The 26,014-nt window shown below is 39.8% G+C and overlaps 1 protein-coding gene across 1 annotated transcript in view; it reads right to left on the minus strand.

Moving 5' to 3' along the window:
• The window catches only part of LOC103587661 (grainyhead-like protein 2 homolog), a 75,863-nt gene that overhangs the window by 6,128 nt on the left and 43,721 nt on the right, over positions 1-26,014 (minus strand). The window contains exons 2-4 of the mRNA XM_008569176.1: positions 21,813-22,008; positions 13,946-14,013; positions 8,994-9,387 (exon numbers count right to left, since the gene is read on the minus strand). Coding sequence (XP_008567398.1) covers positions 8,994-9,387; positions 13,946-14,013; positions 21,813-22,008 — 658 coding nt within the window. The remainder of the gene's footprint in view (positions 1-8,993; positions 9,388-13,945; positions 14,014-21,812; positions 22,009-26,014) is intronic.

A 26,014-nucleotide genomic window follows, 5' to 3' on the forward strand; every position in this document is an offset into this window, starting at 1 on the left:
TGTTTAAATTTAAGTTGGCTAGAATTAAATAAAAGTAAACATTCAGTTCCTCAGTCCTCTAGCCACATTTCAAGTACTAAATTGCCACATGTGGCTACTGGCTACCATATTGGATAGCATAAAAGACAATTTTCATCACTGCAGAAAATTCTTCTGGACGGGGCTGATTTGGAAAAAGGTATTTACACTTAGCATAATTAGGAATTAGGAAATTTTGGAGTAGGAGACTAGCATGATGGAAAAAGCATTTAAGGAAGTGACTTTGAGTAGAAGGGGTACATTTCCAAGGTCATTGAAGGAATATGCAGTAATCCATAACAGCCACAGGGAATCAGCATTAATAAACATGGCCTGAATCAATTTATTGTCCAAACCATAGAGCTCTGCAGCCTAAGAACAGTATAGCCTACTTAAACATATTGGACTTGTAAATTCTACGACTCTAATCCAGCAGGTGATATGAGAAGGTGTGATACAGAAAGACTGTAAACTATATGCTGACTGAAATACAGACTCCTACTCTATTGCAAGAACTGTGAAAAAATAAAAAGACTTGAGATGTTACAGACATGGATATTACTTTTTTTCCAAGCTTAAAAATTTTTAATTCTGTTACATTATCTTTATAATTTTTTTAAAAATCAAATGGATTTTGATTTTGTTCACCTGGAAAAGACTTGAGATGTTACAGACATGGATATTACTTTTTTTCCAAGCTTAAAAATTTTTAATTCTCTTACATTATCTTTATAATTTTTTTAAAAATCAAATGGATTTTGATTTTGTTCACCTGGAAAACATCACAATCCTTTAGATGAGATCTGATTACACTGATGGGTTACATGGCCCTAGATGATTTAGTATGAAGAGTTAGAACCAAAATGCTTGGGCCACTCTGGCTACAGTTATCAAGTTTCCTCAACTGCTTGGAGACCCCTTCATACAATTCATAGGGTGCCGAAAGGCAGTCAAACAGCCCACATCACTGCACCCTACTGTGATTTGATGTAGTTCCTCTACAAATTTCTTAATCATTTGGACTCAGAAAAATAATAGTAAAGAAGGTATGATAACATATATTTGATAGATTACCCTTAAAGGACCTAAGACATCAGACAATGGAAAACATTTTTAAATCTTGAATATTGGAATTCTAGTTTTTCTTGGGTTGGGGGGATGACATCTGCTAAGAATCTACCACAGAAAGACAATGATTCTTAAGCTGTGGGGAAATCAGATATAGTTAAAGAATTCCTTGTCTTCGATCAGCCATAATTTTTTAGATCCTATCATTCATTCATTCACTCTTTCAATAAATATTACTGAGTATCTACTTTTTATCAGGTACCACTAGGGGCTCAGTGCTATGTTTCCAATGGTGAACAAAAAGAGATGTCCCTGCTCTCGTGAAGCTTCTGGTCTAGTGGCAAAAAAAATAATTAAGTATTCATTTTAAAAATTCTGCATGCAAGCACGTGAAGAAGAGCAACAGTTCTATGATAGCACATCACTGTCACTTTCTATGAGAAAGTGAAAATTGGCACCACTGGCAATCTGCCTTGAGGTTCCTTACAGAGTGCAATGCTTCCAGCGGAACACAGGAAAGGCCAACAGAAGAGAAGCAATGTTTCCAACAGAACCCCAGAAGACAGTAACACAGCTACAAAAGTGAGTAACATCCCCTCCTTCTGGGTGACTGTGGATTTTTTTGCAAAGACATCTTCAGCCCCACTTAGTTCATCCCATCTCCTGAACCATGATTACTGGGATACCCAGTTTCTGGGTGCCCCTACATCTTGACAGTGTCCAATCCAACGCTGATAGTCACTTCCACAATCCCTCGTTAGATTCATCCAGCACAAGACCAAACATTAAGAAGAGCTCCTTCCAACTCTCCCTTACTGAGATGCTTGTGAGGGTCCACTGCTCAAGCAGGTTAAATAACTGTAACTTTGACTGCAGACATGTTCATGGTGGTCTTTGGTGGACTTAGATACAAAGAAAACTGACTCTAGTAGGAATTGAAGGGAGAGGGATAGAGAGGGCTGCCCTGAGGAAGTCACACAGGAGGAAGGATGTAGAGGATGATAAAGAATATTCTAGAACAGCATTGCCCAATAGAACTATGTACAATAAAGGAAATGTTCTATATCTTTACTGTCCAATATGGTAACCTCTAGCCATATACATACTTAAAATGTAGTTAGTGGGACTGAGGAACTGAATTTTTTTTTTTTTGGACCGATAAGGGGATCGCAACCCTCGGCATGGTGTGGTCTGCATCACACTCAGCCAGTGAGCACACCGGCCATACCTATATAGGATCTGAACCCACGGCCTCGGCGCTACCAGCACCACACTCTCTTGAGTTAGCCATGGGGCTGGCCCAGGAACTGAATTCTTAATTTACTTTTATTTTAATCATCATATGTGGCCAGTGGCTATGGTATTGCACAGCTCAGTCCTAGAACATGGACCAGCATGCACAAAGGTCAGGAGGGAGCATATAAGCTTCACAGAAGTGATTGAAGCCCAGAGCAGGGAGTACAGGGGAAAGAGATATGAGATGAGGAAGAGGTGGACAAGAAGCAGACTCTGCAGTGCCTTGTAAACCTGTTAGAAATTTAGATTTCAATCCCAAGAGCAGTGGGATCTAAGTGGGGGCTGACATAATCTTATTTGCATTTTGAAAAGGCCATCATAGGTACAGTGTAAAAAAGCAGATACAGCAGTATTATAGGCCAGAGATAATGCTAGCTTGGGCCAAGATGGTGGAAACAGAAAGTAGAAAAACGGATGGATTTCAGAGATGTTAGGAAGATAAAATTGATAGAATTGATAATGAATTAGATGGGGTTAGGGAAGAGCAGAATGTCAAGTAAAAATCCTGATTGTTTGAGCAACCAGAAGGATGGTGGTGCCACTTATGAAGGTGGAAAACACAAAGATTGAAAATTAGATTTTGGGTATGTGGAAAGTCAAATAGGCAGTTGGATATAAGGGTCAAGAGCTCAGAAGACATGGAGCTGGGGGAAGCTGAACCCAGCCGCAACCACGTAAAGAGCACACCAAAAACACCATTTCCACACAGGTAGCCCACCTCAGCCACCTCAATTGCCATGGCTGCTGCAAAAGCAGCTAGTTGCTATAGCAGTAGTCAGAGCCACCATGGAGATGGCATACCAGACACTCAACTACATTGACACAAGGAGAGTCACCAGCAGAAGGGGGAAAAAAAAAAAGAGACCGAAGGGGGGGAAAAAAAAGAGGATGTCTCTCTCTCTCCACAAATCACACTCTAGAGTAATAGAAGAAGCATCAGGGGGAAAAAAAAAAAGAGGATGTCTCTCTCTCTCCACAAATCACACTCTAGAGTAATAGAAGAAGCATCTGCTCTAAGATAATAGTGGGGGACCTGAACACACCTCTCTCAGAACTGGACAGATCATCCAGGCAACAAATCAACAGAGAAACAGTTGATCTATCAGAAGGAGAGAAATCCATGGTTATTAGAGAGGGGAGGGGGAAAAGGAATGGGGAGAGATTGGATATGGGCCGTAAAGAATAAGTATGACTTATAATAATGAATGTGCTAATAAAAAATAAAGTAAAATAAAACAGCTCAGAACAGAGGATTGGGCTGAGAAATTCCACAGTCATTAGGACTTAGATGATAACTGAAGCTGTGCACATGAAGCCAATAGTATCTTCAAGAGGCAAGAATGATCAACAGTATCAAATGGTGCTACAAAGTAAAAGCTTTCACCAAACTGCGACCTTCACAGCCATTCCATGCACGGGGCGGGTCACTGACCACCGTGAATCTGAATAATGGTTCATCCAGTCTTATCAAATTTGACTACACACACAGAAACCTAAATCCTAAAGTATAAAATGTATATGCTTGAGATTTTCCAGAATTTTGCTTGATGCAAAAGCACATTACTAAAGTGATAGAAATCTGGTGACACCATATCCACTACATTATATGTTTAAAACAAACATAATGAAATTGGGTTCATCAATCATAGGTGAGGCTATATTCCAATTTAGTATATGAATCAATATTTTTAAGACTTTTATTCTTTAAATTTGTGGGAGGAAATGGACTTCCAGTTATCAATCAATTATGATGAACAGGGTTTATTTAAATCCAGGATCACTACCACTTTCAGACTACCGATGAATATAAAAATCAATGGACTAATGATCATAAGTCTATCAAATAATGGCAAATAATCATTCTTTGCTTTCATTTCAAGATTCTCTGCAAACTTTAATAATTCTACAAATGACATGCCTGGCGTTGAATTATGAAATACATGGTGGAGATATCTGGTGCTCACTCACAAATAGTTCTTCTCAATTCCTGAGCATGTAGAAGGACTAACGGGAGAACGAAACTTCTCGGCCCTCTTGCAGTCAGGCCAATCATGTGACTAGCTTTAGCCAATGAAATGTGAACAGAGGTGATGTGTGTCACTTCCAGGTCGAAGCATTTATAAGTCAGTGTGCCATCTCCATGCTCTCTTCCTCTGCTGGGGTGACACTGGAAGCCACATATAGAGATGGTAACGTCACAAAAAGGAGGGACCCTGGATTCCTAAATCGCTGATTGGAAGAAAGCTCTGCACACACACAACAGGACTTTTATTAGCAACAGATAAATTTTCGCTGCATTAAATCACTGAGATCTTGGTATTCCTTTATTTCTATACCACAGACTACTGCTAAAATACACAAAATTGTAATGCACAATAAGCAAATTTTTCCTTCCACTCTGATTTCCTTTTATGACTATATATTTATACCTATATAGTTATACATCTATAAATAAAAATTTTTCTATAAAACCTCTTCCATTAAGTTCTAAGTGTTTCCTAAAAACATTCCCGATCCTAATTAACCACTCTGATTTGTATTTATTGACTATACTCTGCTTGTTAGTTGTGTGACCTTTGGCAATTTTCCCTCTGAATCTCTGTCTCTTCATCTGCAAAATAAGAAAAATAGCACCTTCCCTGCAGAATTGTAGTAAGGATTAGAAATATAATGTGTAAGCCACAGTGCCTCACACACAAAAGAACTCAGTAAGTGGCAGCTATCACTATTTTTCTTTACAGATATAGCTAGATAGCAAGCTTCTAGAAGCCCTCTACTCCTATGACAAGCACAGCAGCTCATACCCTGTATAAATCAACAACTATTTGCCAAATGTTATTGTAAGTGTAGAATAAAATATAAATCAAATTAGCTAAAATTAATCCATTAAAGCACTTTGTAATGCTATCACTGTCTTTTAAAAGAATCCCAGCCTGAGTTGAAACAAACTACTCCCTTCCCTGCTACCAGCACACACACATGCACAGAAGCATAGGTCTCAAATGGCAAATAAGATTTGCTTATTCAACAAGAGTCCTAGACATTTTAATAGTTTGCCCAAAAGAAGTACTGGAGTTTAGACAAATTTTCCTTAATGAAATTTTCTTGGTAAAATTACTCTAAAACCACTTAATCCTATCACCAGTTGGCAATGAAATGGCTAAAGATCATAGCAGATCATTTGATTTAACTTACAGAATGCAACAGAATCACTGATTTCCAACTAGGAGAGCAGCTCAACCAAAATCAGTGGGAATACACTTCACATTTAGTTTCTGGTAAGTTTCTTTACTTTGTCAGTTTCTTCAAAATAAAGCCAAAAATTACAAAGTTTTCTTTCACAATCCTCTTTATCTCTACAACACAAACACATCCCCCAAACAGCATGATGGTTCCACTGACATTGGACCATGTTCATGCACTCTTCTGTGACTAATGTAACATTTCTACACTGTGAGAAAATACATCAGTGGCAATCTTTTGATTAAAAAGCATGTATCCCACACGAGATTGTGAAGTGATAATTTCAGTTATTTGCTTTTCCTACAAAAGCAGCCCTGACTACTTGAGGGCAAACCAAATATACAACAATACCGAAGACTCTGCAAGATCCCTTGGTCTAAAATAAATAAATAAATAAATAAATACATAAATAAATAAATAAATAAATAAGTTACTGTTTTAAACAATACGACACAGGAAGCTAAGGAAGATAATTTTAAGGCCCTTTTTTGTTTTTTAGTATAAGCACATTGAAAGTTTGATTGTAAAGCTACCAGAACCCAAGAAATACGACAGCCTCTTAAGGGCTAGGAATTTATCATCTCTCACTCTGGTTACTCCCTGATTTCATAGAATACAGCAGGTGCTCATAAATGACTGGTGGCAGGGCCGCTAGTGCAGTGTATAGCCTAGCTCCCTACCAACACTGCAGACAGTGAGTCGCTGCTTGCCGACCTTTTATGCCTCTTCTCCTGACCTGAAAGATAAAACATGTCTAATATGATAGACAAAGAACACTGAGATTTAAAAAAAAAAATTGGGGTGACTCACTGCCTTAAGCAATGGAACTCCTGACAACTAGAAGGCCCCACACAGTCTTCTCTGAGAGTGTGGTGGCAACAGTTAAGCACAGAGGGTCTGGAGCCAGACAGCTTGGGTTGGGTCCTATGCCTTCCACTTACTACTAAATGACCATGAGCATGCCTATGCTCTCTGTGCCTTAGTTTCCTCACTTAAAAAACAGAGATGACAATACCTACCTCACAGGGCTTTTAATAAAGATTAAATGAATATATATCACTTAGAATGATGACGAGCACATAGTAAGTACTCATCAAATGTTTATTATTTTTAAATGTTACTATTTAGGGACAAAATCTCAACCCCAGACAGCTGCATTTTGTCCCAGTGGCAACTAAATAGGCAGCAGGCTGAAGGTATTCGGCACGCCGCCATCACTCGCTCCTCTTTAGGAAATTAGAAACCACAAGTTTTCCCTCTGCCATTGTCTTTTATTGGCTCAGGTGGGCTGCACAATGGGGAGCCAGTGACCAACAGCTCCAGTGCAGAGGCACTGATCCTAAATGATGAAGAAACTGACCCGCACTAATAAAAATATGCATTACATATTCTGGGTCAGAAATTGGAGAAAACATGTCATCAATTCTGCAAAGATCCCAAAGCAATTAAATGAACACACGATCATCTTTTCAACAAATGGTGCCAGAACAACCGGATAATAGTACAGGGAAAAAAGGACCTCACCCTTACTTCATACCATATATAAAAATGATCTCGAAGTAGATCAGAAACCTACGTAAAAGGGGTAAAATTATTAAATGACTAGAAAAAAAAGAGAGAAAATCATTGTGACATTGGGTTAGAGAAAGACTTCTTAGATAGTACATCAAAAGCATAAACTATAAAAGATAAAATTGGTGAAGTACTTCATCAAATTAAATACTGTTGCTCTTTGAAAGACATATTAAGAAAACAAAAAGGCTACCAGAACAGACTGAAAAATATGTAACTGATAAAGGGCTTATATTCACATTAAGAACTCTTGCAACTTACTAAAAGGAAGGCAACCCAATTTAAAAACTGGGCTTAGATCTGAAAAGAATCTTCACAAAAAAAGTTATAGGAAGGGCCAAATAAGCACAGGAAACAGTGGTCAACCTCACTAACCATCAAAAAAATGCAAATTCAAACCACAACGAGTCACTGCCACATATCCACTAATATAAAGAAAGTTAAAAAGACTGACAATACCAAGTTTTGGCACGGATGTGGAAAACAGAAATCCTCTATATTGCTGGTGGGAATGAAAATGATACAGCCACTTAGAAACGCTGTATGGTAGTACATTATGAAGTCAAACACACATTTGCCATGCAGCCCGGCAAGCCTAGCCCTAGGTATTTAGTTGAGAGAAACGAAAGCTTATGTCCATGTTAACCATATACATGAATGTCCATAGCAGTGTTATTTACAACAGCCAAAAACAGGAAGCAACCCAATGTCCATCAAATGGTGATTATATAAACAAATTGTCATACACACCCACCGTAGAACACTATTCAGCAATCTAAAAAAAAAAAAATAACATAAGCAACAACATAAATGAATCTCAAAAATATACTAAATGAAAGAAGATAACATAGAAGACTATATACCCTATCATTTTGTTTTATGTGAAATTTTGGAAAAGGCCAAACTATAATGACAGAAGGCAGACTAGTGCTTGCCAAGAGCAAGGGCAGAGGGGAGGGCCTCAGTGCAAGAAGGGCAAAGGGAACTTTTAGAGTGAGGGAACTTTGTATGTCTTGATTCTGGCGTTGGTTACACAAGTATATACAATGGCCAAAATTCTCAAATCGTGCACTTGGAACTTGTGAATTTAAAACAAACAAGCAAGCAAAGATAATTGTCTCTGTAAGTTCTACTGGCACCTGAGACAAATGTGTCCTCTCTCTAAGGTTCAAAGCACGTACACATACACACACTTGATGACTGATAACACAAATTCTCCTCTTAAGTATTCAATCAGATAAGATTTTAGGGAGTTAGATTGCTTTTAAAAAGAATGAACAGGCAACATCTCTAGCTACCCACCATTTAAAAGGTTACAAACTCGGTGAGGTCAAGGTGAAAACTTTGCAAAGCAGGAAGTTTCCACACAAACACTTCTAAATTCTTGGTAAATATTTAAGACTAAAACTAACACAAAGCAATCTGTCATTTAAGAGTCCAGAAAAATAGAAATATATTCCTCCATATACACAGACACACAGGTTTATTAATACCTATTTAAAAAGAATACTCCAATAGCAACAAAAACATTTAAAAAAAAAAAAAACCAAAAAACACTAAACTCGGTTTAATTCATTTATCCGACTTAAAAAGCAAAGCAAATCGAGGGCTGGCCAGTTAGCTGCCCATAGGTTAGAACACAGTGTTGGTAACACCAAAGGCCAGGGTCTGGATCCCCCTACCTGCCAGCCCCCACAACAAACAAAAATAAAAACGAAAAGCAAATAGGGAAGAAAAAGCCTCAGCTGGGGGCTCGGGTCCCGGGTCCTGGCTGCGGAGGGCGGGCGGAGGCTCACCTCTGCGGCCCCGTCTTTGAAGCTCTCGCTGTAGGTGCTGTCGGGGGTGCTGCGCTGGTCGTCCTTGAGATAGGTGCTGTGGGTGGCCATGGCGGGCACGTCGTACTGAGTCTGTTCGAAGATGACCACGCGCGGCTCCTCCCCATCCCCCCGGGCGTAGTGCACGGGTGGGGCCATGAAGACCGGTGTGAAGTCCTCGGCTTTCACCACGGTGATTCCGGACACTGGGATGACAGCGGGGCTCTCGGGGACGCTGGCACTGTACTGCTCGCGCTTGGAGTTCTCCAGGTGGTCCTGACTTAGGGAAAGGTTCACGGGAACCGTCTTCAGGACCTGGACCCGGTTTTCTCCTCCACTCAGATTACTCTGGGCTTCACTGCTGCCAAGACAGTTCCTGTGTGTTCAAACATGATAGATTAGATAAGTCGCCGTTGTTCAATTCCTAATAAAATAACCAGTGCAGGCCGTCACGGTGGATGGGTACGCCAGCGGAGAAGGGCGATGGCCAGCTTCGCAACGGGATGCAGTGGGCCTGTGCATCACTGGAAGGGGACAACTAGTCCAGAGTGCCTCCCGGTGTCATGCAGTGGGAAGGAGTTGGCCCCACCGTAAAGTAGGATTGCCAGTGAGAAGTGTTGGCCCGAAATCTAACCAAGCCTTTAGATGCAGCTTTCAGCTCTCAGGAAACACAGGAGCTGGAAGAATGACTTCCACAACCCCAAAAAGAAGCAATCACTCAAACCGAATGTAGCACACCTCACTGACCTAAATTCACCAACAGGTCAAAGGCCTGGGGGAAAAGGAAGGGTGGGAGGATTGTTTCAGGTTTAAAACGATTTAAAAGTCCTAACGATCAAATATAATGAGTAAATTTTGTTTGGATCCTGACTTGAACAAACCAAGGAGGCATTTGTGAGGTCATGGGATTTTCGAGGCAATCGAATACGGACAGGGAATCAGGTGATAATAAAAAAGTACTGTTAATTTACTTAGATGTGATAATGAGTTTGAGCTTATGTAATAAAACGTCCATTTTTTTAGAGATACAAATCAGAAGTAGTTAGAGGTGAAATGACATGAACTTGGGGATTTATTTTAAATACTACTACCATTAAAAAAGAAAGAAAGAAAGAAAGAAAAGGTAGATATCAAGTAGTCATGACAAAAATTTATGATTGCTGACCTGGAAGATGGGATGAGTATCTGGGGTTTCGTTGTACTATCCTCTGTACTTCTGTATATGTTTGAAAACTTTCAAAAGAAAAAGATTTAAAATACAAAAGAAAAAAAAAAAAAAAGACCAAAGGGAAGTAATTGGAAGGGGTGGGGGGAGTAGGAAGGATATTTTTCGCTATTCTGTGGGCTAAACCCCTAAAGGAAAAATAAGATAATGAGAGTTTATCGTTAAAATACTTTCACCAAATAGAAATAACATGAGCTCATTGATATCCTTAGCATTGAATTACTTTGGGGCTTAAGGAAGTGGTGTAACTGGGTTTATGTAAAACAAAAAAGATCTTCCAGATCTCAGACCTCCTGGCTGGTACAGAGAGAAAGGACAGGGTTGAGAAAGTTAATTCTTGCCAGGCTAGGATGAAATACTTTCATTTATACTAAAGAGTTCTGGGAGAGAAAAAAAAAGCAAAGAGGAACTCGCTAATGGAAGATGATTGTTGACAGCAGTGATTTTACTGGCAAAGTCACTCTGGTCAGTAGAATTCTGGGGCCACCTCTCACTTATTTATGGATTATTCTGAATAATATGGAGAGAAAATTCATGCTTTGCATGCATCCCCATCTCAGATGTCTGGGTTTTTGGGGTTTTGGTTTTTTTTAATCTAGCAAGTGCTTTCTGAGACTTTGGCATCTCTGATTGAGAGAAATATTCAAATAAAATTGGTCCTTCCAAGAGTTGGGTCCTCCTGGCTCCTCTCTGTAAAGAAAGAAGTCCTTTAGCCTCTGAGCTTGTCTAACTATCAAGCAGGACTTGGTATTTTGAGCTTTGATTTTTCAGATGAATCCTCAAAGTGAAGCTTGAGGAAAGAATGGTTCCACATAAAAAAGCCAACAGAAAAATACCTAAACTTCTCTGAGTCTGACACATATGTGTAGAATTAATTCTAGAAAATAATCCTCTAAGAAGTAAAAGCACAAGCCTACAAACAGCCAGGCTTTAAGTAATAACCTGTTTTTATGCTCAAATTAATGGAATGAATCTGTATATAAGAGAGAGTAAAAATTTAGAAATTATGTCTAATCCAGTTAGCGGGAGGAGGCCAAAACCCAGAACACCCATTTACATCAGCATTTCCTAAATAAACCCCATTGTTTAGAACACTGCATGGAATGTTAAATGTTCCTCCAAGAAAGGAGTTCATGATAAAATCAGTATTAAAAAACAAAACAGCAAACACAAATATTGCCATAACAAGACCACCCTGATAGGTCACAATTATCATGAATACAGTAAAGAACCTCCAGCATTCCTTCACCTGTTTAATTGTAACGTAGAATTTCCCAAACTCATTCCACACCAGACCATTAATACTTGTGGAAAATGTGTTTTAGGTTGGGTGTAAACAAGTTCATCTACACTGATTTGCTACCAAGTCAATTACCCAGTTTCCACTCTGGACTTTGCACAGGTACAGTGTTACTGGCTTTGCCAAAATATTTAAAGTTAACCAACTTCTATAGTTAGAGTTCATTTCAGGCCAAATTTCTCAATTCTTTAATTCATGCAAAACATCTCAGTTTTAAACAAAGAACACAAGTCAAAGTATTTTTGGGGGGGTGTCCTTTTAAACAAACAAATAAATAAGGATGCTATAGAGTTATGTAAATCTAATCGTTCTTTAATTCATGCAAAACATCTCAGTTTTAAACAAAGAACACAAGTCAAAGTATTTTTTGGGGGGTGTCCTTTTAAACAAACAAATAAATAAGGATGCTATAGAGTTATGTAAATCTAATCAAATCATTATTACCATATCACCAGTTAATGACAGATTCAGCACCACCCTAAAATGTGTAACTATGTAAAATAGTATTAGCTTTAGAAGCAAATGCCAGAGAATTTCAGAAAGACATCCAAAAAATGGATAATTAGGACAAAGTAAGAACTACTGAGAGATACTGACTTACCTGCAATGGAATTTAAAATTGAATTAAATATTATAAGAAAAAATGCAATGCTAAGAGTGGTGCTTAAATATCCTTTTTCAAAATTTTGGATCATGTCATTGAAATTCTGTTATTTTTCCAAGTAGCAATCTCTATATATAAACAATTATAATGATATCATGTTAGCACATGGCATCTTAATTCATGCATACGTTGCAGATCAAAATAATATCCTTCCAAATTACATTCAATGAGAAGTCTACTAAGTCATAATTAGTCTGTACAAGGTGGTTTAGTCTATACCTCACTGTCAGTTTTTTTAAAGCTACTCTATGGAAATCACAAAAATAACCATTAATATGCAATGAGCGGCTGTCACTTTGTAATGTTCTAAAAGATGCTTTAACAAAAAATGGCCTCTCTTGTCTATCATGTACCATGTAGATAGACACACAGCTCAGGCTTGTTTTGCCCCAACCCTGCTTTTGATCACTGGTACAGGTTGTAACAGACAGCACAAGCGTGGCTCAGTAAAACTTGCTGGATCTAGGGAAAGTTACAGGGACAGTCAGCCTCTTCTTCCCTGTCATCACTCCTACCAGTGAGGTCCCAGGATTCCAGGGCAGCGTGGTGTTTCAGAAGATCCCTAGTGGAACCATGATCAGATGCAGACAGCCATGGAGGTGCTGCAGCCCAGGGCTGCTGCTGGTGAAGTGGTCCCCGCTGCTAGTCGCAGAGAGTAGAATGTCATAAGCAGTTCCTATCATGGACAGGTAAGAATCTGACATATGTGCTCACAGAGGATTTGATTTATCTGGCTTCATAATAGGGTATTTCAAAAAGTTCATGGAAAAACAGAAGTAAAAGATAATACGAATCTTTCCATAAATTTTTTGAAGACCTCTTGTATTTCCATGTGAAAGAACCTCCAATAGAAAATCACTGTTGCTTCTCTCCATCCCACGACAGGGGAAGAGATTTATTTGATGGGTGAATTTGGGAGAAGTAGCTAAGCAGAGCAGCTCTCAGCCTCTTCTGGTCCTCTCTTTTTTGTCTGGATTACCCTGGCCAAGCAGGGGGGACCCTACAGTCAGCTCTGCTGTCCACAAGTGGCATGAAGCCCTGCCTGGGACTGGATAGGTAGACTTACCTGAGTCAGGACCAAAATGTGATAAGCTGCAGATTCCAAGTCACATTCTCCAGTTGGCTTCATTAGAAATAAAGCTAGTTTGAGGGGTTTTTTTGTTTGTTTGTTTTTCTTTTTAATCTCAATTTATCTGACTGTGTCTGCTTTTCACCTGGTTCTTTACTCAGGAGGACAGAAAGGGGGTGTGACATAATGACCGCCTGACCTCTCTCCTGCCCTGCACCTGGATGGTGCTCGCTGTTGTGCATGGTCTCCACCAGTCACCTCCCTGGGCAGAGACCAGCCCACCCTCCTTCCTCTCCTACCTCAGAGACCCTGCAAGTTTCTCACTCCCTCAAGGGCCTGACTGCAGTGGTAGAGCCATGGGATGGATCAGAAAAGCTCATACCAGCAGCGGGGTCTCTTGCCAACACATCACCTCTAATTCTTGGGATTTAAAGCCTCCTTGGAAGGGGTACCTGAAGAGCTCACTGATGACCCTTTAAATGCACAACCAGGAAATGCAATTTGCTCTGCCCATTGAGAGAGCTAGTTTTGGCCCAGGCTCCAAAAGACAGATAGAGAAGGCTAAGCTTCTTGACCCCATCTCCTCAAGAACAAAACTTAGTTTAACACTCTTGTTTTCAAAAACATTTTAAAAAGTTATTCTGGAAGCAGGTCTATTCCTTTATGTACACCATACCTTTTATCCTGGTCTTCTTGGCTGTCACTTGCTTTGCTTACAGACAGCAGCCTCTTGTCTCGAGGAACCTGGAAACATCACCAACCATCAGTCAGACTTACACATATGCAACCATGACCATGTGCAGAGCTAGACACCATCTTTGCAAAGAAGCAAAAATAGAATGTTTTCCAGGAAAAGGTAGAAAATTTGCTATCTCCAAGACATGGTAAAAGGTGAGTAGCCTCAGTGACAATGACAGTGGAGCCAGAGACAAAGGGTAGTGATGAATGTAGGGCCACCACAAACAAATTCAGTTGCTTACTGCTGACCTAGGGGACTCACCCTAGGACTGAGCACCTGCCACGACTCCCCCACTACCCACCTTGGAAGAAGATGGGGGAGAGGAGCAATGTGAGTGGAGGGTGAATCTGGATGTGGTGCCGCTGTGAGGACAGAAGATGCCATGGAGTTACAGCAAGCAGCATGCTAAGGAACAGGGACAGACCCTCCTCTCTGATGAGGGACTTCAGGTGTTGAAGAGGCTGGGGGTGGGGAATTGGGCATGGGGCTGCACTGTTGGCCAGTGTGGGAACAAGCACCTGATATACCTGGGCCACCCTACATGGCTCATAGACTTGCTTCCACAATTTTTTTTTCTAATGCACTTTATTTATTGTCTTAACAACCATAATGCCAACATATTACCTGAGAGATTATTGGAAAAGTGCTACTTGAGAGAAGGGACACCTCCACCAGCTGTGTTTTTGAACATCACCTAATCTCCCTACTGCATCGTGGATCCTTTACTCTGCCATAGTTTTCAAACACATGAGCAAGATTTGTTTGGTTGGTTGGATGTTTTGTTTGTTTTGGTTTTTTGTTAAATTTCCAGATCTTTTTTCTAGCCAAACACTTTTGCACCCAAAATGCAGCCTCACTATTTTGAGATGAAAGCAAATTTATGAGAAGCATCCCTCCCCTGGACTCCTCCAGCAACCATTCCTATGGTTTCCACTCACCTGAATACATATGCAAACCTAGACAGCTGGACTAGTGAGGACAGAGCAGGGTGGTAAAGTGTTAAGACCTAGAGCCTGATTGCCTGTGTTTGAATCTCAGCTCTACCACTAAAATAACTCTGTCTCACCTGTGAACTGGGCATAATGATAGTCCTATACCTCACAGGTTTTTAGTAAAATTAAATGAATTAATTTTTTTAAAGCACTTTATTTCTGTTGTGAAACAGAAATAAAGTAAATCAATTGTAAGTCCTTCATTCATGTCAATTTTGAGAATCTACAATGAACCAAGCATTGCTAAGTACTAGATAGAAATGATGAAAAAACATAGTTTCTGTTATCTATTGAAGATGACAGATAAACATAAAATTTTAATATCCAGTACAACAGTGTTCATTTCAGCATTATTCATAATAGCCCAAAGGAGGAAACAATCCAAGTGTCCATCAACAAATGAATGGATAAAAAAAATGTGGTATATCCATACAATGGAATATTACTCGGCCTTAAAAAGGAATGAAATTCTGATGCATACTATAAATTGGATGAAGCCGAAGACATGATGCTAAATAAAACAAGCCAGACACAAACGGACAAATACTGTATTATCCCACTTATATGAGGTATCTAGAGGAGTCAAATTCATAGAGACAGAAGGAAGAATAGAGATTAGCAGCAGCTGGAGGGTTATTGGTTGATGGGCACAGAGTTTCTGTTTGGAATTATGAAAAAGTTCTGGAGATGGATGGTGGTGATGGTTGCACAACAGTGTGAATGTACTTAATGCCACTGATCTGTACACTTAAAGATGGTAAATTTTATGTTGTGTATATTTTACCACAATTTTTTTGAAAGGCTGTAAGGAGGAGGAAGGTATTTAAGGAGAGCCAGCTCTGCCTGCCGCTGCACCCGGTGCTTTATCCCCCTGCCCTCCCCACCAGAGAGTACTTGGCTTTTCTCCAAAAACATAGTTATTCCTAACAGTGTTTTTAAAAAAATTAATACCCAGTGAGATGAGGTAGAACTAAGCTACATACAGGGCACTCTGGAAGCCCAGAGGACAGAGCTCCCTAGAGGAGCTGAGCTGTAGGCAAAAGTTTGTCAGGTGGGTGGAGAAGGGGTCTCCTTATAAAAGTCTTGAGAGTATGGCAGGAAAAGGCCAGTGTGAGGAATTAGCTCTTGCCCTGAAGGGTCTCAGTTTAATGAGATAGGGTGTCAACAAATATTATATGTGTGGTAAGTGCTAGAACAAAATGAAAGTGGAGTGACACAGGAGCACAGGGAAAGGAATGACAGTCTGGGGAAGTCAAGGTAGGCTTCACATTTACCTCTGAGCAAGATCTTGAAGGAGTAAAAGCTCTCCTGGAAGGTGAGTTGGGGGTGAGAGCATTCCACATAGAGCAACAGCATATACCAAAATACAGAGGTGAGAGTGGGCATGGTATGGTCAGTGAGAAGCACCAGGAAATTACCTGTTAGATCATGGAATCTCACCTTTATGCAGAACCAGATGGAAAAAGGAAAGGTCACGATGATAAAGAGCAGGGAAGTGAGGACAAGAAGCCATTCACAGACCCCTAAACCAGAGGACTTGGTACCTAAAAAAAAAAAAGCAAAAGAATAATTATCTTGAAACTTCATCATATTCACTGACTAGCACTTGTTGGTCCATTCCTTGGTACTGGGGTCAGAGCAGCTTGGAGGCTTTCTTGGATCTATTAGAATGAGCCAGACATCAGAGTAGTCAGAGTTCATGAGGCCTGGAGTGTTGTCTGTGTAAAGAGTTGTGTGGAGCTATCAAAGGTGGAGCAGACTCCTGGAAAGAGAGTGGGGTATGCTGGACCAGGCACAGAATCTGGGAGGGAGGTCTGGGTTCCAGTTCTGGCTCCACCATTTTATGTTTAGATGACCTTGAGCAAGGCACATGACGTCTTCAAACCTCAGTTTCCTCATCTATTTAATGGGAATGCTAACTATCTCGTAACTATCTCATAATAACTAGCTCATGGGATATATCCTATTTCTTGCATAAGCATGAAATGACATATACACATATAAAAACACTGAACCGTGCTTTACATATGTCAGGTTTCACTATTTGAAGTGATTTAAGCCACAGGTTTCCAGAAGCTCATCTTCCGTGAAAAAACTTCCCCATTCACTACCTCCTCTAACATCTGAAATTCCTCCATTAGAGCCCCAGTCTTTGAAAATCACCTATATGGGGTAATATTAACCTACTAGTGTCCGTAAAAGAGTGATAAGGAACTGGGATGCAGAACATCAAGGATGCTTGGGGATAAATGAAACAGTATCAAGGAAAGTCAATCTGAAGAACACAGATTCTTGGGGGATTGTCTTATTTACATTGTGTCCCCAGGGCTTAGAATACTGTCTGACATAATATAGGCGCTTAATATTTGTTGAATGTAGGAAGGACGAAGTGGATAGTGAAAATGGTTTAAATGTAATAGTTATGGACATCTCAATAATTTTAATCTCCAGGTACTAGAAAACTGGCCAAAGGGATACTATGTGCCGGTTTAAAAATCTCATAGCAAACTAGAAAGTGACTAAGATTAGGAAATGGTAAAAAGCCTATTTTTTTTTTTCCTTTTTTTTGTCTTTTTCGTGACCAGCAAACGGGATCGCAACCCTCGGTGTTGCGCCCGCACCTCGCTCAGCCAGTGAGCGGGAACCGGTCTGTATGTGGGATCCGAACCCTCGGCGGGAGCGCTGCTGCAATCCCAAGCGGCGCACTGTAGCAGTGCGCCACCGGGCCGGCCCATAATTAGGGAATATTTGCTGGATCGATGAATGGAAGAATGGATGGATATATGGATGGACAAACAAACAAACCAGCAAACTGGTTTCCAGCAGTTCCAGATCAGCAGAACAGATAGAAACCAACTGACCAAGGAAGCCTATTTTCACAAGAGATGGAATCAGATGATTACAGACCACTAGCTTCCTCGAGGGAAAAATAAAAGTAATATAAATTAAGTCAAACCACTCTTTTAAGTATCTAATTTAATCTGTCATGTTTTTCTGCCATGCCTGAAATTCATGGAAAGATCACACTTGACTCTGGAACTCCTATTGGTAAGTAGCTTAAGCTGGATAGAGAACTGGGCTAGAGTTTGAGCCTCTAAATAATGAGAAATTCTATAAATTTGGGTTTTTTAATAAACACCACTTAGTGGGGCCGGCCCGGTGGTGCACTGGATAGTGTGCCGCTTGGGAAGCGCGGCGGCGCTCCCGCCCGAGGGTTCGGATCCCACATACAGACCGGTTCCCGCTCACTGGCTGAGCGAGGCGTGGGAGCAACACCGAGGGTTGCAATCCCGTTGCCGGTCCCCGGTCCGGTACGGGGGCAACACTGAGGGTTGCAATCCGTTGCCGGACACGGAAAAAGACAAAAGACAAAAAAAAAAAAAAAAAAAAAACACCACTTAGTGAACAATATATTAAGCTTCAAGTGTATATTTTACGAATTTGAGCCATTTTCAAATGATGGGCATTGTAATTAAATGGATGATTGGAATACAGGATTGTCCTGTGACTTTGGGTAAATCTCACTTTGTGTCCTGAACTGTGAAAGTTACAACCTGACAGGCTTCGCTGTGATGCTCCCATGGTGGCAGTTGACTTTGAGATGTATAAAGGGTTATAGAGAGACAAGCCTTTGCCAGTTTCCCAGGACAGAAACCACCATTTCTTGGGTGGCTGCTTGTATCCCACAAACTCCTCTCTCTGTACAGACCCCTATTATCCCCTCAGCGGTGATGTACACCAACCTCAGGAGTGAGGGAAAATGGTGTCTTTCAAAAAAGAATCAATTCTCACTTCCTAAGAAGTATAAAATGTCTATAAAATTTAAATGACAATGTGACTGCAATCGTTACAATAATTTAACTTCCCAAAGTTTATACTCAAAATAAAAGAATTGCTTCTTTTTATTAACATTTCACTTTAACTACATAAAAAAGGTCTATTCTCAGAGGACATTACACTTTGTTATAACATTAACACCAGCATATATAAACTGTGAACATCCAGAGAACTGACAAAGGCCTCAAAATGGTCATTTGGACATAGAATTTTTGCAAACAAGACTAATTCTTTCCACAGACAGTAAAATGTTTCTAGCAAATATACAGTAAAGGTTGTAAAATAAAAGCAGCCATGTAAGTCTATTAGTCCACACCATCTTGGAAAATATTAATTCAACAGAAAGAGTTATAGACTTGGCTATAACTTGACTTTTATGTAAACTTCCTACCATACATCTCAAAATATTTACAGAAAGCAATATTTTAACTTTCCTTTAAATGTTAGCAAATGTGCAAGAGGAGAAAGAATGTAGGTACCACATTTATTAATACTAAATTACTCATATTTACTAATATTTAATTATCCTCTGAACCTATGGGTGATAAAATACATTGCTTTCATAAATTACTAATTATTTTTGTTTCGGGGTATGCTTCTCTTTTTCATTAATACAAAAAAAGAATTATCAAAGCCTAATTAAAACAATTAACTGACATCATAATTTAACATTATAAAAGTTACAAAAAGAACTTGTCATGACCCAAGTGATTAAATCAGGATTCCTTTAATGATGTGTTAATAGATTTTAAAGATCAATAAAACTGTCAAGTTTTGACTATTCTTTTTTATCGTCAAGAAAAATCATTTTTCAATTCCTTTCTAAGGATGAGAGCAAAAAAAAGCTGAACCCTCGATAAATGGCTTAGAACTCAAAGCAGCCTAATTTGATGAGTTCTGTGCTACTGCACTATCCTCAATGAATTTTGGAATTTTTCACCCCAAAACATTTATTTCTGTGTTTTTCCAAATGAGATCCTCAGTCAGAAAGGTTGAAAAATATAAAACAACCACAAACAGAAAAGAAGAAAGAAAAGCCTACCATGAAAGTATTTTGGTTTTCAAGCTTATTTTTTTCAGGCATTACCCACCCTCTCCGCTCCACACACACCCTCCACTGTTAGAGGAAACAGCCCTACTTACATGAAATGTAGTTTAGGCCCTAAAACACTCTTTCACCTGGAGCTCAAGTCCCTCCAAGTTAAAGGCCTTCTTGCTTTGTCAGGAGTCTAGCTGGGAGTTTTATACCCTCATAAGAGTGCTGTCAAAATCTTCCGACTTGGGCTTTCTTTATAAGGGGGGAAAATCAGCCTAGACTGGCAAGGGTACCAATGGCATGCCCTTCATATATTTTTTCCAACATTTTCTAATAATTAAAGATGTGTTTATTTGATATAATATCCTCATTTAAAATACCCTAGAAGGGCCGACCTGTCATTCATACCTTGCTTTTCTTAGATAAGCCACCCATCCCGCCCTCCCGTCCCCAAGGAGGGAGCCCTCCTGGGTTTTAATGGGAAAAAATGGGAAGTTGGAAAACGAAAGACTTGGTTTTAGAAAACTGTGACAGAAGACCTGGGGGCAGTGCCAAAGTTGGCGGTGGCAGGAGATCTTTTGAAAGAAAACTCCGATTTAAGAGAGAGACAGGGGACCACAAAATGTGCAAAGGAGAGGCTGCTGTAAGGAAACAGGAGGCAGGAAGCAGAAAGAAAACAGGAAGAGGAGACTGAAGATCACTGAAAGGGAAATTGTTCCTCCTGGGTGATTCTGCCCAGAGCTCTGATTTTCCTGTGATAGAGGGAGAAGGGGAGGTGGGATTCAGTTCTTATTCTAAAATAAAAGTTCACTGTGCCCTGACCAGCAAAACAAACACAGCCATTCTCACCTTTGTGTCAATTCCCAGCACAAGCCCAAGGTGTTTACAATCAAAGCAGGCAATAAATCTCCTCATTGAGTAAATACTTGTTGATTTTTTACACTTCAGTGATTCTAAGGGAGCAGGTCATACCAGGAATAGTCCTTGATAATTGAGACAGACCATTGTTTCCTGTTGATATCCTGAAACACTACAATTTTGTAAGTACTATATGACAGGTATTTTTTGTAATGTAAGTGAATTACACCCATTTTGCTTCAAAGGTTTTTCAAAATGAAAATTTAGTACCCATTGAAACAAATAGACACAGTTAGGGTTGTGACAAAATTGGGTTGTAGAATTTCTGCAAAAGCTCCACAGAAGTGTTCATTGGAATGTTCCTTATAAAACCGAAAAACTGAAAAACCTAGAAACCCCGAATGTTTCTTATGAAATCAGAAAAATCTAAAGGCAACCTAAATGCTCAACAATGGTGCAATAACTAAATTATGGTACAGCCACACAATGTGATACACTTCATTCACCAAAAATCATATTCATAAAGTAAAAATGGTGGCAAGAAAGTATTTGTAATACGAAGGTATGTCAAAAAGTTCATGGGAAAGTAGAATTTTAAAATAATACGAATCTTTCTACAAACTTTTTGAAAATCCCTCATATGATATTAAGAATAATATGTAAATAGGCTGACCAGTTAGTTCACTTGGGAGAGCATGGTGCTGATAACAACAAGGTCAAGGGTTCAGATCCCTGTACTGGTCAGCTGGTTCAAATATTTATGCATTTGAACAAATGACACAAATAATTTTCCCAAAATGCAAACTTCTCTGGGTGCCAAAATTTTTTTTTAATTTTTAAAATAAAGATCTCTTAATAAAAATAAAAACTATGAAAATAATATTTATGCATGTGAACAAAGGACACAAGAAATAATTATCCCAAAATGAAAACTTCTCTGGGTGGTAGTGAAGTTAGGCTTCATAGAACAGGGAAGCAGAAAGGCCATGAGAACAGAAAGAGGCTGAACTCCACATTGAGTGTGGAAGAACCGTTAGCTCCCTGGCCTGGGAAGAGGAGGGGCCGGGGCCGTGGGACCTACCTTGTAGTAGTCATAGAGCAGGCCCAGGGCGGCAGCACTGTCCTCGTCTCCATTGATGCTCATCATGGCCTTGGTGGCCGCTGTCAGGGGATTCTCCAAGTACGACTTCCAGGCTTCATCCTCACTGGTGTAGGCTCTTCGGGTATTGAATGGAGGGTCACTGGGCATGGGCACTAAGGCCACTAGTCTTTTATTACTGTGAAAGCAAGAGAAATGTGAGGTTCATTGCCAGAGAAATGTCCTTTTTCCCACTAAAAATATACACACTATATGTTTACAAGCATTAATTTGTATTTCGCCAGAATGCGGAATAAGAAAGGGAAGATTAAAACTAAAGTTTTATGTTTAAAACTAAAGTTTAAAGCCACATTACGTTTATAAAGCCAGTAACAGTTTATAAAGTAGTAACAGTCTTTAAAAGACTCGAATGTTTTCCCCCTCCATAACTCATCTTGAAATTTAATTGACGTGACGGTATGGGGAGGTGGGACCTTTAAGAGGTGTTTAGGCCATGAGGGATCTGCTCCCATGAAAGGACTAATGCCCTTATCATAGGAGTGGGCTTGTTATAGCTGGAGCGGGTTCATCCCCTCTTGGTCTCTGTCCCTCTTGCCCTTTCTTTGCCCTTCCACCTTCCACCACGAGATGACACAGCAAGAAGGCCCTTTTAAGATGCAGGCCCCTTGATCTTGAACTTCCCAGCCTCTAGAATTATGACTGAATAAATTTCTGTTCATTATAAATTACTCAGTCTCAGGTATTCTGTTATGGCAGCACAAAACAGACTAAGACATTTGGTTCCCTTCAAACTTGGCGTTCCATATCCAATCATTCTAGGGGCCAAGTAATTTTATTTGATTATTCTTCATTAACGAATACTAGAATAGAATCCTGTGAGAGAGCAGTTTTCATTTAAACTCTGAGTTCTGATTAAAAATATGTTCAATACATTAAATGTAGTCAATATGTTAATGATTATCAAAAACTGTCTTATCTAATTTAATCTGTACTTAAAATTGCTAGCAAATTATAGACCAATCGAAGTCTCTTTAATTAAAAAAGGCAATGTAAGCTACTTGGCAAACACAACATACTACAGATAATGCTGCATAATATGGATATGGAGCAATAGTAATGAGACAGACTATATATGAATCTTGGGTTGCTACTCGATTCTACTATATTTAGAAGACGTAGAAGCTACAGGATATAAAGACTATAGTGGAGAGTGAGAAACATACTACAGATAATGCTGCATAATATGGATATGGAGCAATAGTATGAGACAGACTATATATGAATCTTGGGTTGCTACTTGATTCTACTATATTTAGAAGACGTAGAAGCTACAGGATATAAAGACTATAGTGGAGAGTGAGGTGTGTATCTGGAGAATTTTCAGTAGAGACAGAAAGGGGTTGGAGTCAATCAATTCCAACCAAGCCCATCTTATGTAAAGCAGTAATTGACAAACAAGGCAATGTCTTAAGGTGGGTGTGATAATCACTCAAATACCCAAAGACCATGACAGTCCTCAGAAGCTCCTCAAGCCAGGAACCTAGCCAAGTGAAAGAGCCTGGAAAGTCTCTGGCACTCACCTGTAGGCCCTCTTCAGCTTGTTCATTGAAATGGAACCAAAATGGAACAATAAGACCTTGTATTTCAGTAACACTTATGTCGGCACACAGTAACACGACACGGATTCTAAGAGACAGGACTAGCAAAAGCAACACCAACACTAATCAACGGAAATTCAGCCACCAAGGCCTTCTGATGGTCATGCAGTTAAAAAAGAAGTTCCTTTTTGCTGACACATGTATAGAATCTTCCAGTGGTAAACGGTCCTCAGCTCACTTTGTGATGGAGAACTGGCATTCACAACAGAGTGTGTTGAGGGCCCGTTATGTGCTGGCATGGTGCATGCCTTGGTGTAAGGTCAGAAAAATGACACTGACATCGGTAAGATTGTATTTGGGGTGGGAATAAGGAAGGAGGGTAATATACACTTAGCAGATTGGAATTCTAGGCTAGACGGTCTTTAGGTCTCTGATTTGAGCTCTTTATGCCAATGGTTTGATGAAACTGATTGGGAGGAATGAGAGAACATCAACCCAATTGCAAGTGAATTGGATTAAAAGGGCATAATCTGGTTTCTCGGAGTAAATGAGAAAAACCGTAGTTGATGAACTTATAGGTATTGTGGTGACACGGAGTAGGATAGGGACTGGAAGTGAGTCCTTGCTCAATCAGTTGCAATGGTGGAAAGTTGGATAGATCTCTGAGCTTCAGTCTCTTCTGCCTTAAATAGGGCCAGTAATGCTTACCTCACAATGTGATTACGAGGCTAAAATAAAATAATTGATAAAATAGGGTTCTGTAAACTACANCAAAAACTGTCTTATCTAATTTAATCTGTACTTAAAATTGCTAGCAAATTATAGACCAATCGAAGTCTCTTTAATTAAAAAAGGCAATGTAAGCTACTTGGCAAACACAACATACTACAGATAATGCTGCATAATATGGATATGGAGCAATAGTAATGAGACAGACTATATATGAATCTTGGGTTGCTACTCGATTCTACTATATTTAGAAGACGTAGAAGCTACAGGATATAAAGACTATAGTGGAGAGTGAGGTGTGTATCTGGAGAATTTTCAGTAGAGACAGAAAGGGGTTGGAGTCAATCAATTCCAACCAAGCCCATCTTATGTAAAGCAGTAATTGACAAACAAGGCAATGTCTTAAGGTGGGTGTGATAATCACTCAAATACCCAAAGACCATGACAGTCCTCAGAAGCTCCTCAAGCCAGGAACCTAGCCAAGTGAAAGAGCCTGGAAAGTCTCTGGCACTCACCTGTAGGCCCTCTTCAGCTTGTTCATTGAAATGGAACCAAAATGGAACAATAAGACCTTGTATTTCAGTAACACTTATGTCGGCACACAGTAACACGACACGGATTCTAAGAGACAGGACTAGCAAAAGCAACACCAACACTAATCAACGGAAATTCAGCCACCAAGGCCTTCTGATGGTCATGCAGTTAAAAAAGAAGTTCCTTTTTGCTGACACATGTATAGAATCTTCCAGTGGTAAACGGTCCTCAGCTCACTTTGTGATGGAGAACTGGCATTCACAACAGAGTGTGTTGAGGGCCCGTTATGTGCTGGCATGGTGCATGCCTTGGTGTAAGGTCAGAAAAATGACACTGACATCGGTAAGATTGTATTTGGGGTGGGAATAAGGAAGGAGGGTAATATACACTTAGCAGATTGGAATTCTAGGCTAGACGGTCTTTAGGTCTCTGATTTGAGCTCTTTATGCCAATGGTTTGATGAAACTGATTGGGAGGAATGAGAGAACATCAACCCAATTGCAAGTGAATTGGATTAAAAGGGCATAATCTGGTTTCTCGGAGTAAATGAGAAAAACCGTAGTTGATGAACTTATAGGTATTGTGGTGACACGGAGTAGGATAGGGACTGGAAGTGAGTCCTTGCTCAATCAGTTGCAATGGTGGAAAGTTGGATAGATCTCTGAGCTTCAGTCTCTTCTGCCTTAAATAGGGCCAGTAATGCTTACCTCACAATGTGATTACGAGGCTAAAATAAAATAATTGATAAAATAGGGTTCTGTAAACTACATAGTGCTATGCAAATAACGTGTTATTATCACTGTACAGTTCTACGTTCCTGTGAAGTTTGTGCGTATATCAAGTTTTGATAAAGCTGATTATAACTTAAAAATGCTAAAGATAATCATTAATTAAAGGGAAAGTGAAATGGTTCATTTAGCAGTATTTTGTAAGTGTGTACTGAGAGCCCAGTAGGTGCCAGGCATCACGCTAGCTGTTGAAGATGGAGTGTTACATGAGGCAGATCTTGTCCCTTACCCCACACAGCTCACAGGCTGGCAGGAGAGAGACGGCACCACTATCACAAGGGCCCTGAGTATGAGAAAGGGAATGGACAGTGTCCTGAGGGCATATGACAGAGGGGAGTAACCTAATCAGAGGATCAAAGAGAAACCAAAGTTTCTACCCAGATCTGAAGGATAGGTAGGAATTTGCTGGTCAATGAGGAAATGTGGGAAATATCTTTCAAAGTGTATTATATTTTGGTAGTACAGAATAATGGAATTTTCTTACAAAAGGAGCACAATTTGTTTTCATCTTGGAGAGTCCACTAGAGAAATTTAC

Source organism: Galeopterus variegatus, unplaced genomic scaffold, assembly GCF_000696425.1.
Source record: "Galeopterus variegatus unplaced genomic scaffold, G_variegatus-3.0.2 Scaffold473, whole genome shotgun sequence".
Lineage (NCBI taxonomy): Eukaryota > Metazoa > Chordata > Mammalia > Dermoptera > Cynocephalidae > Galeopterus > Galeopterus variegatus.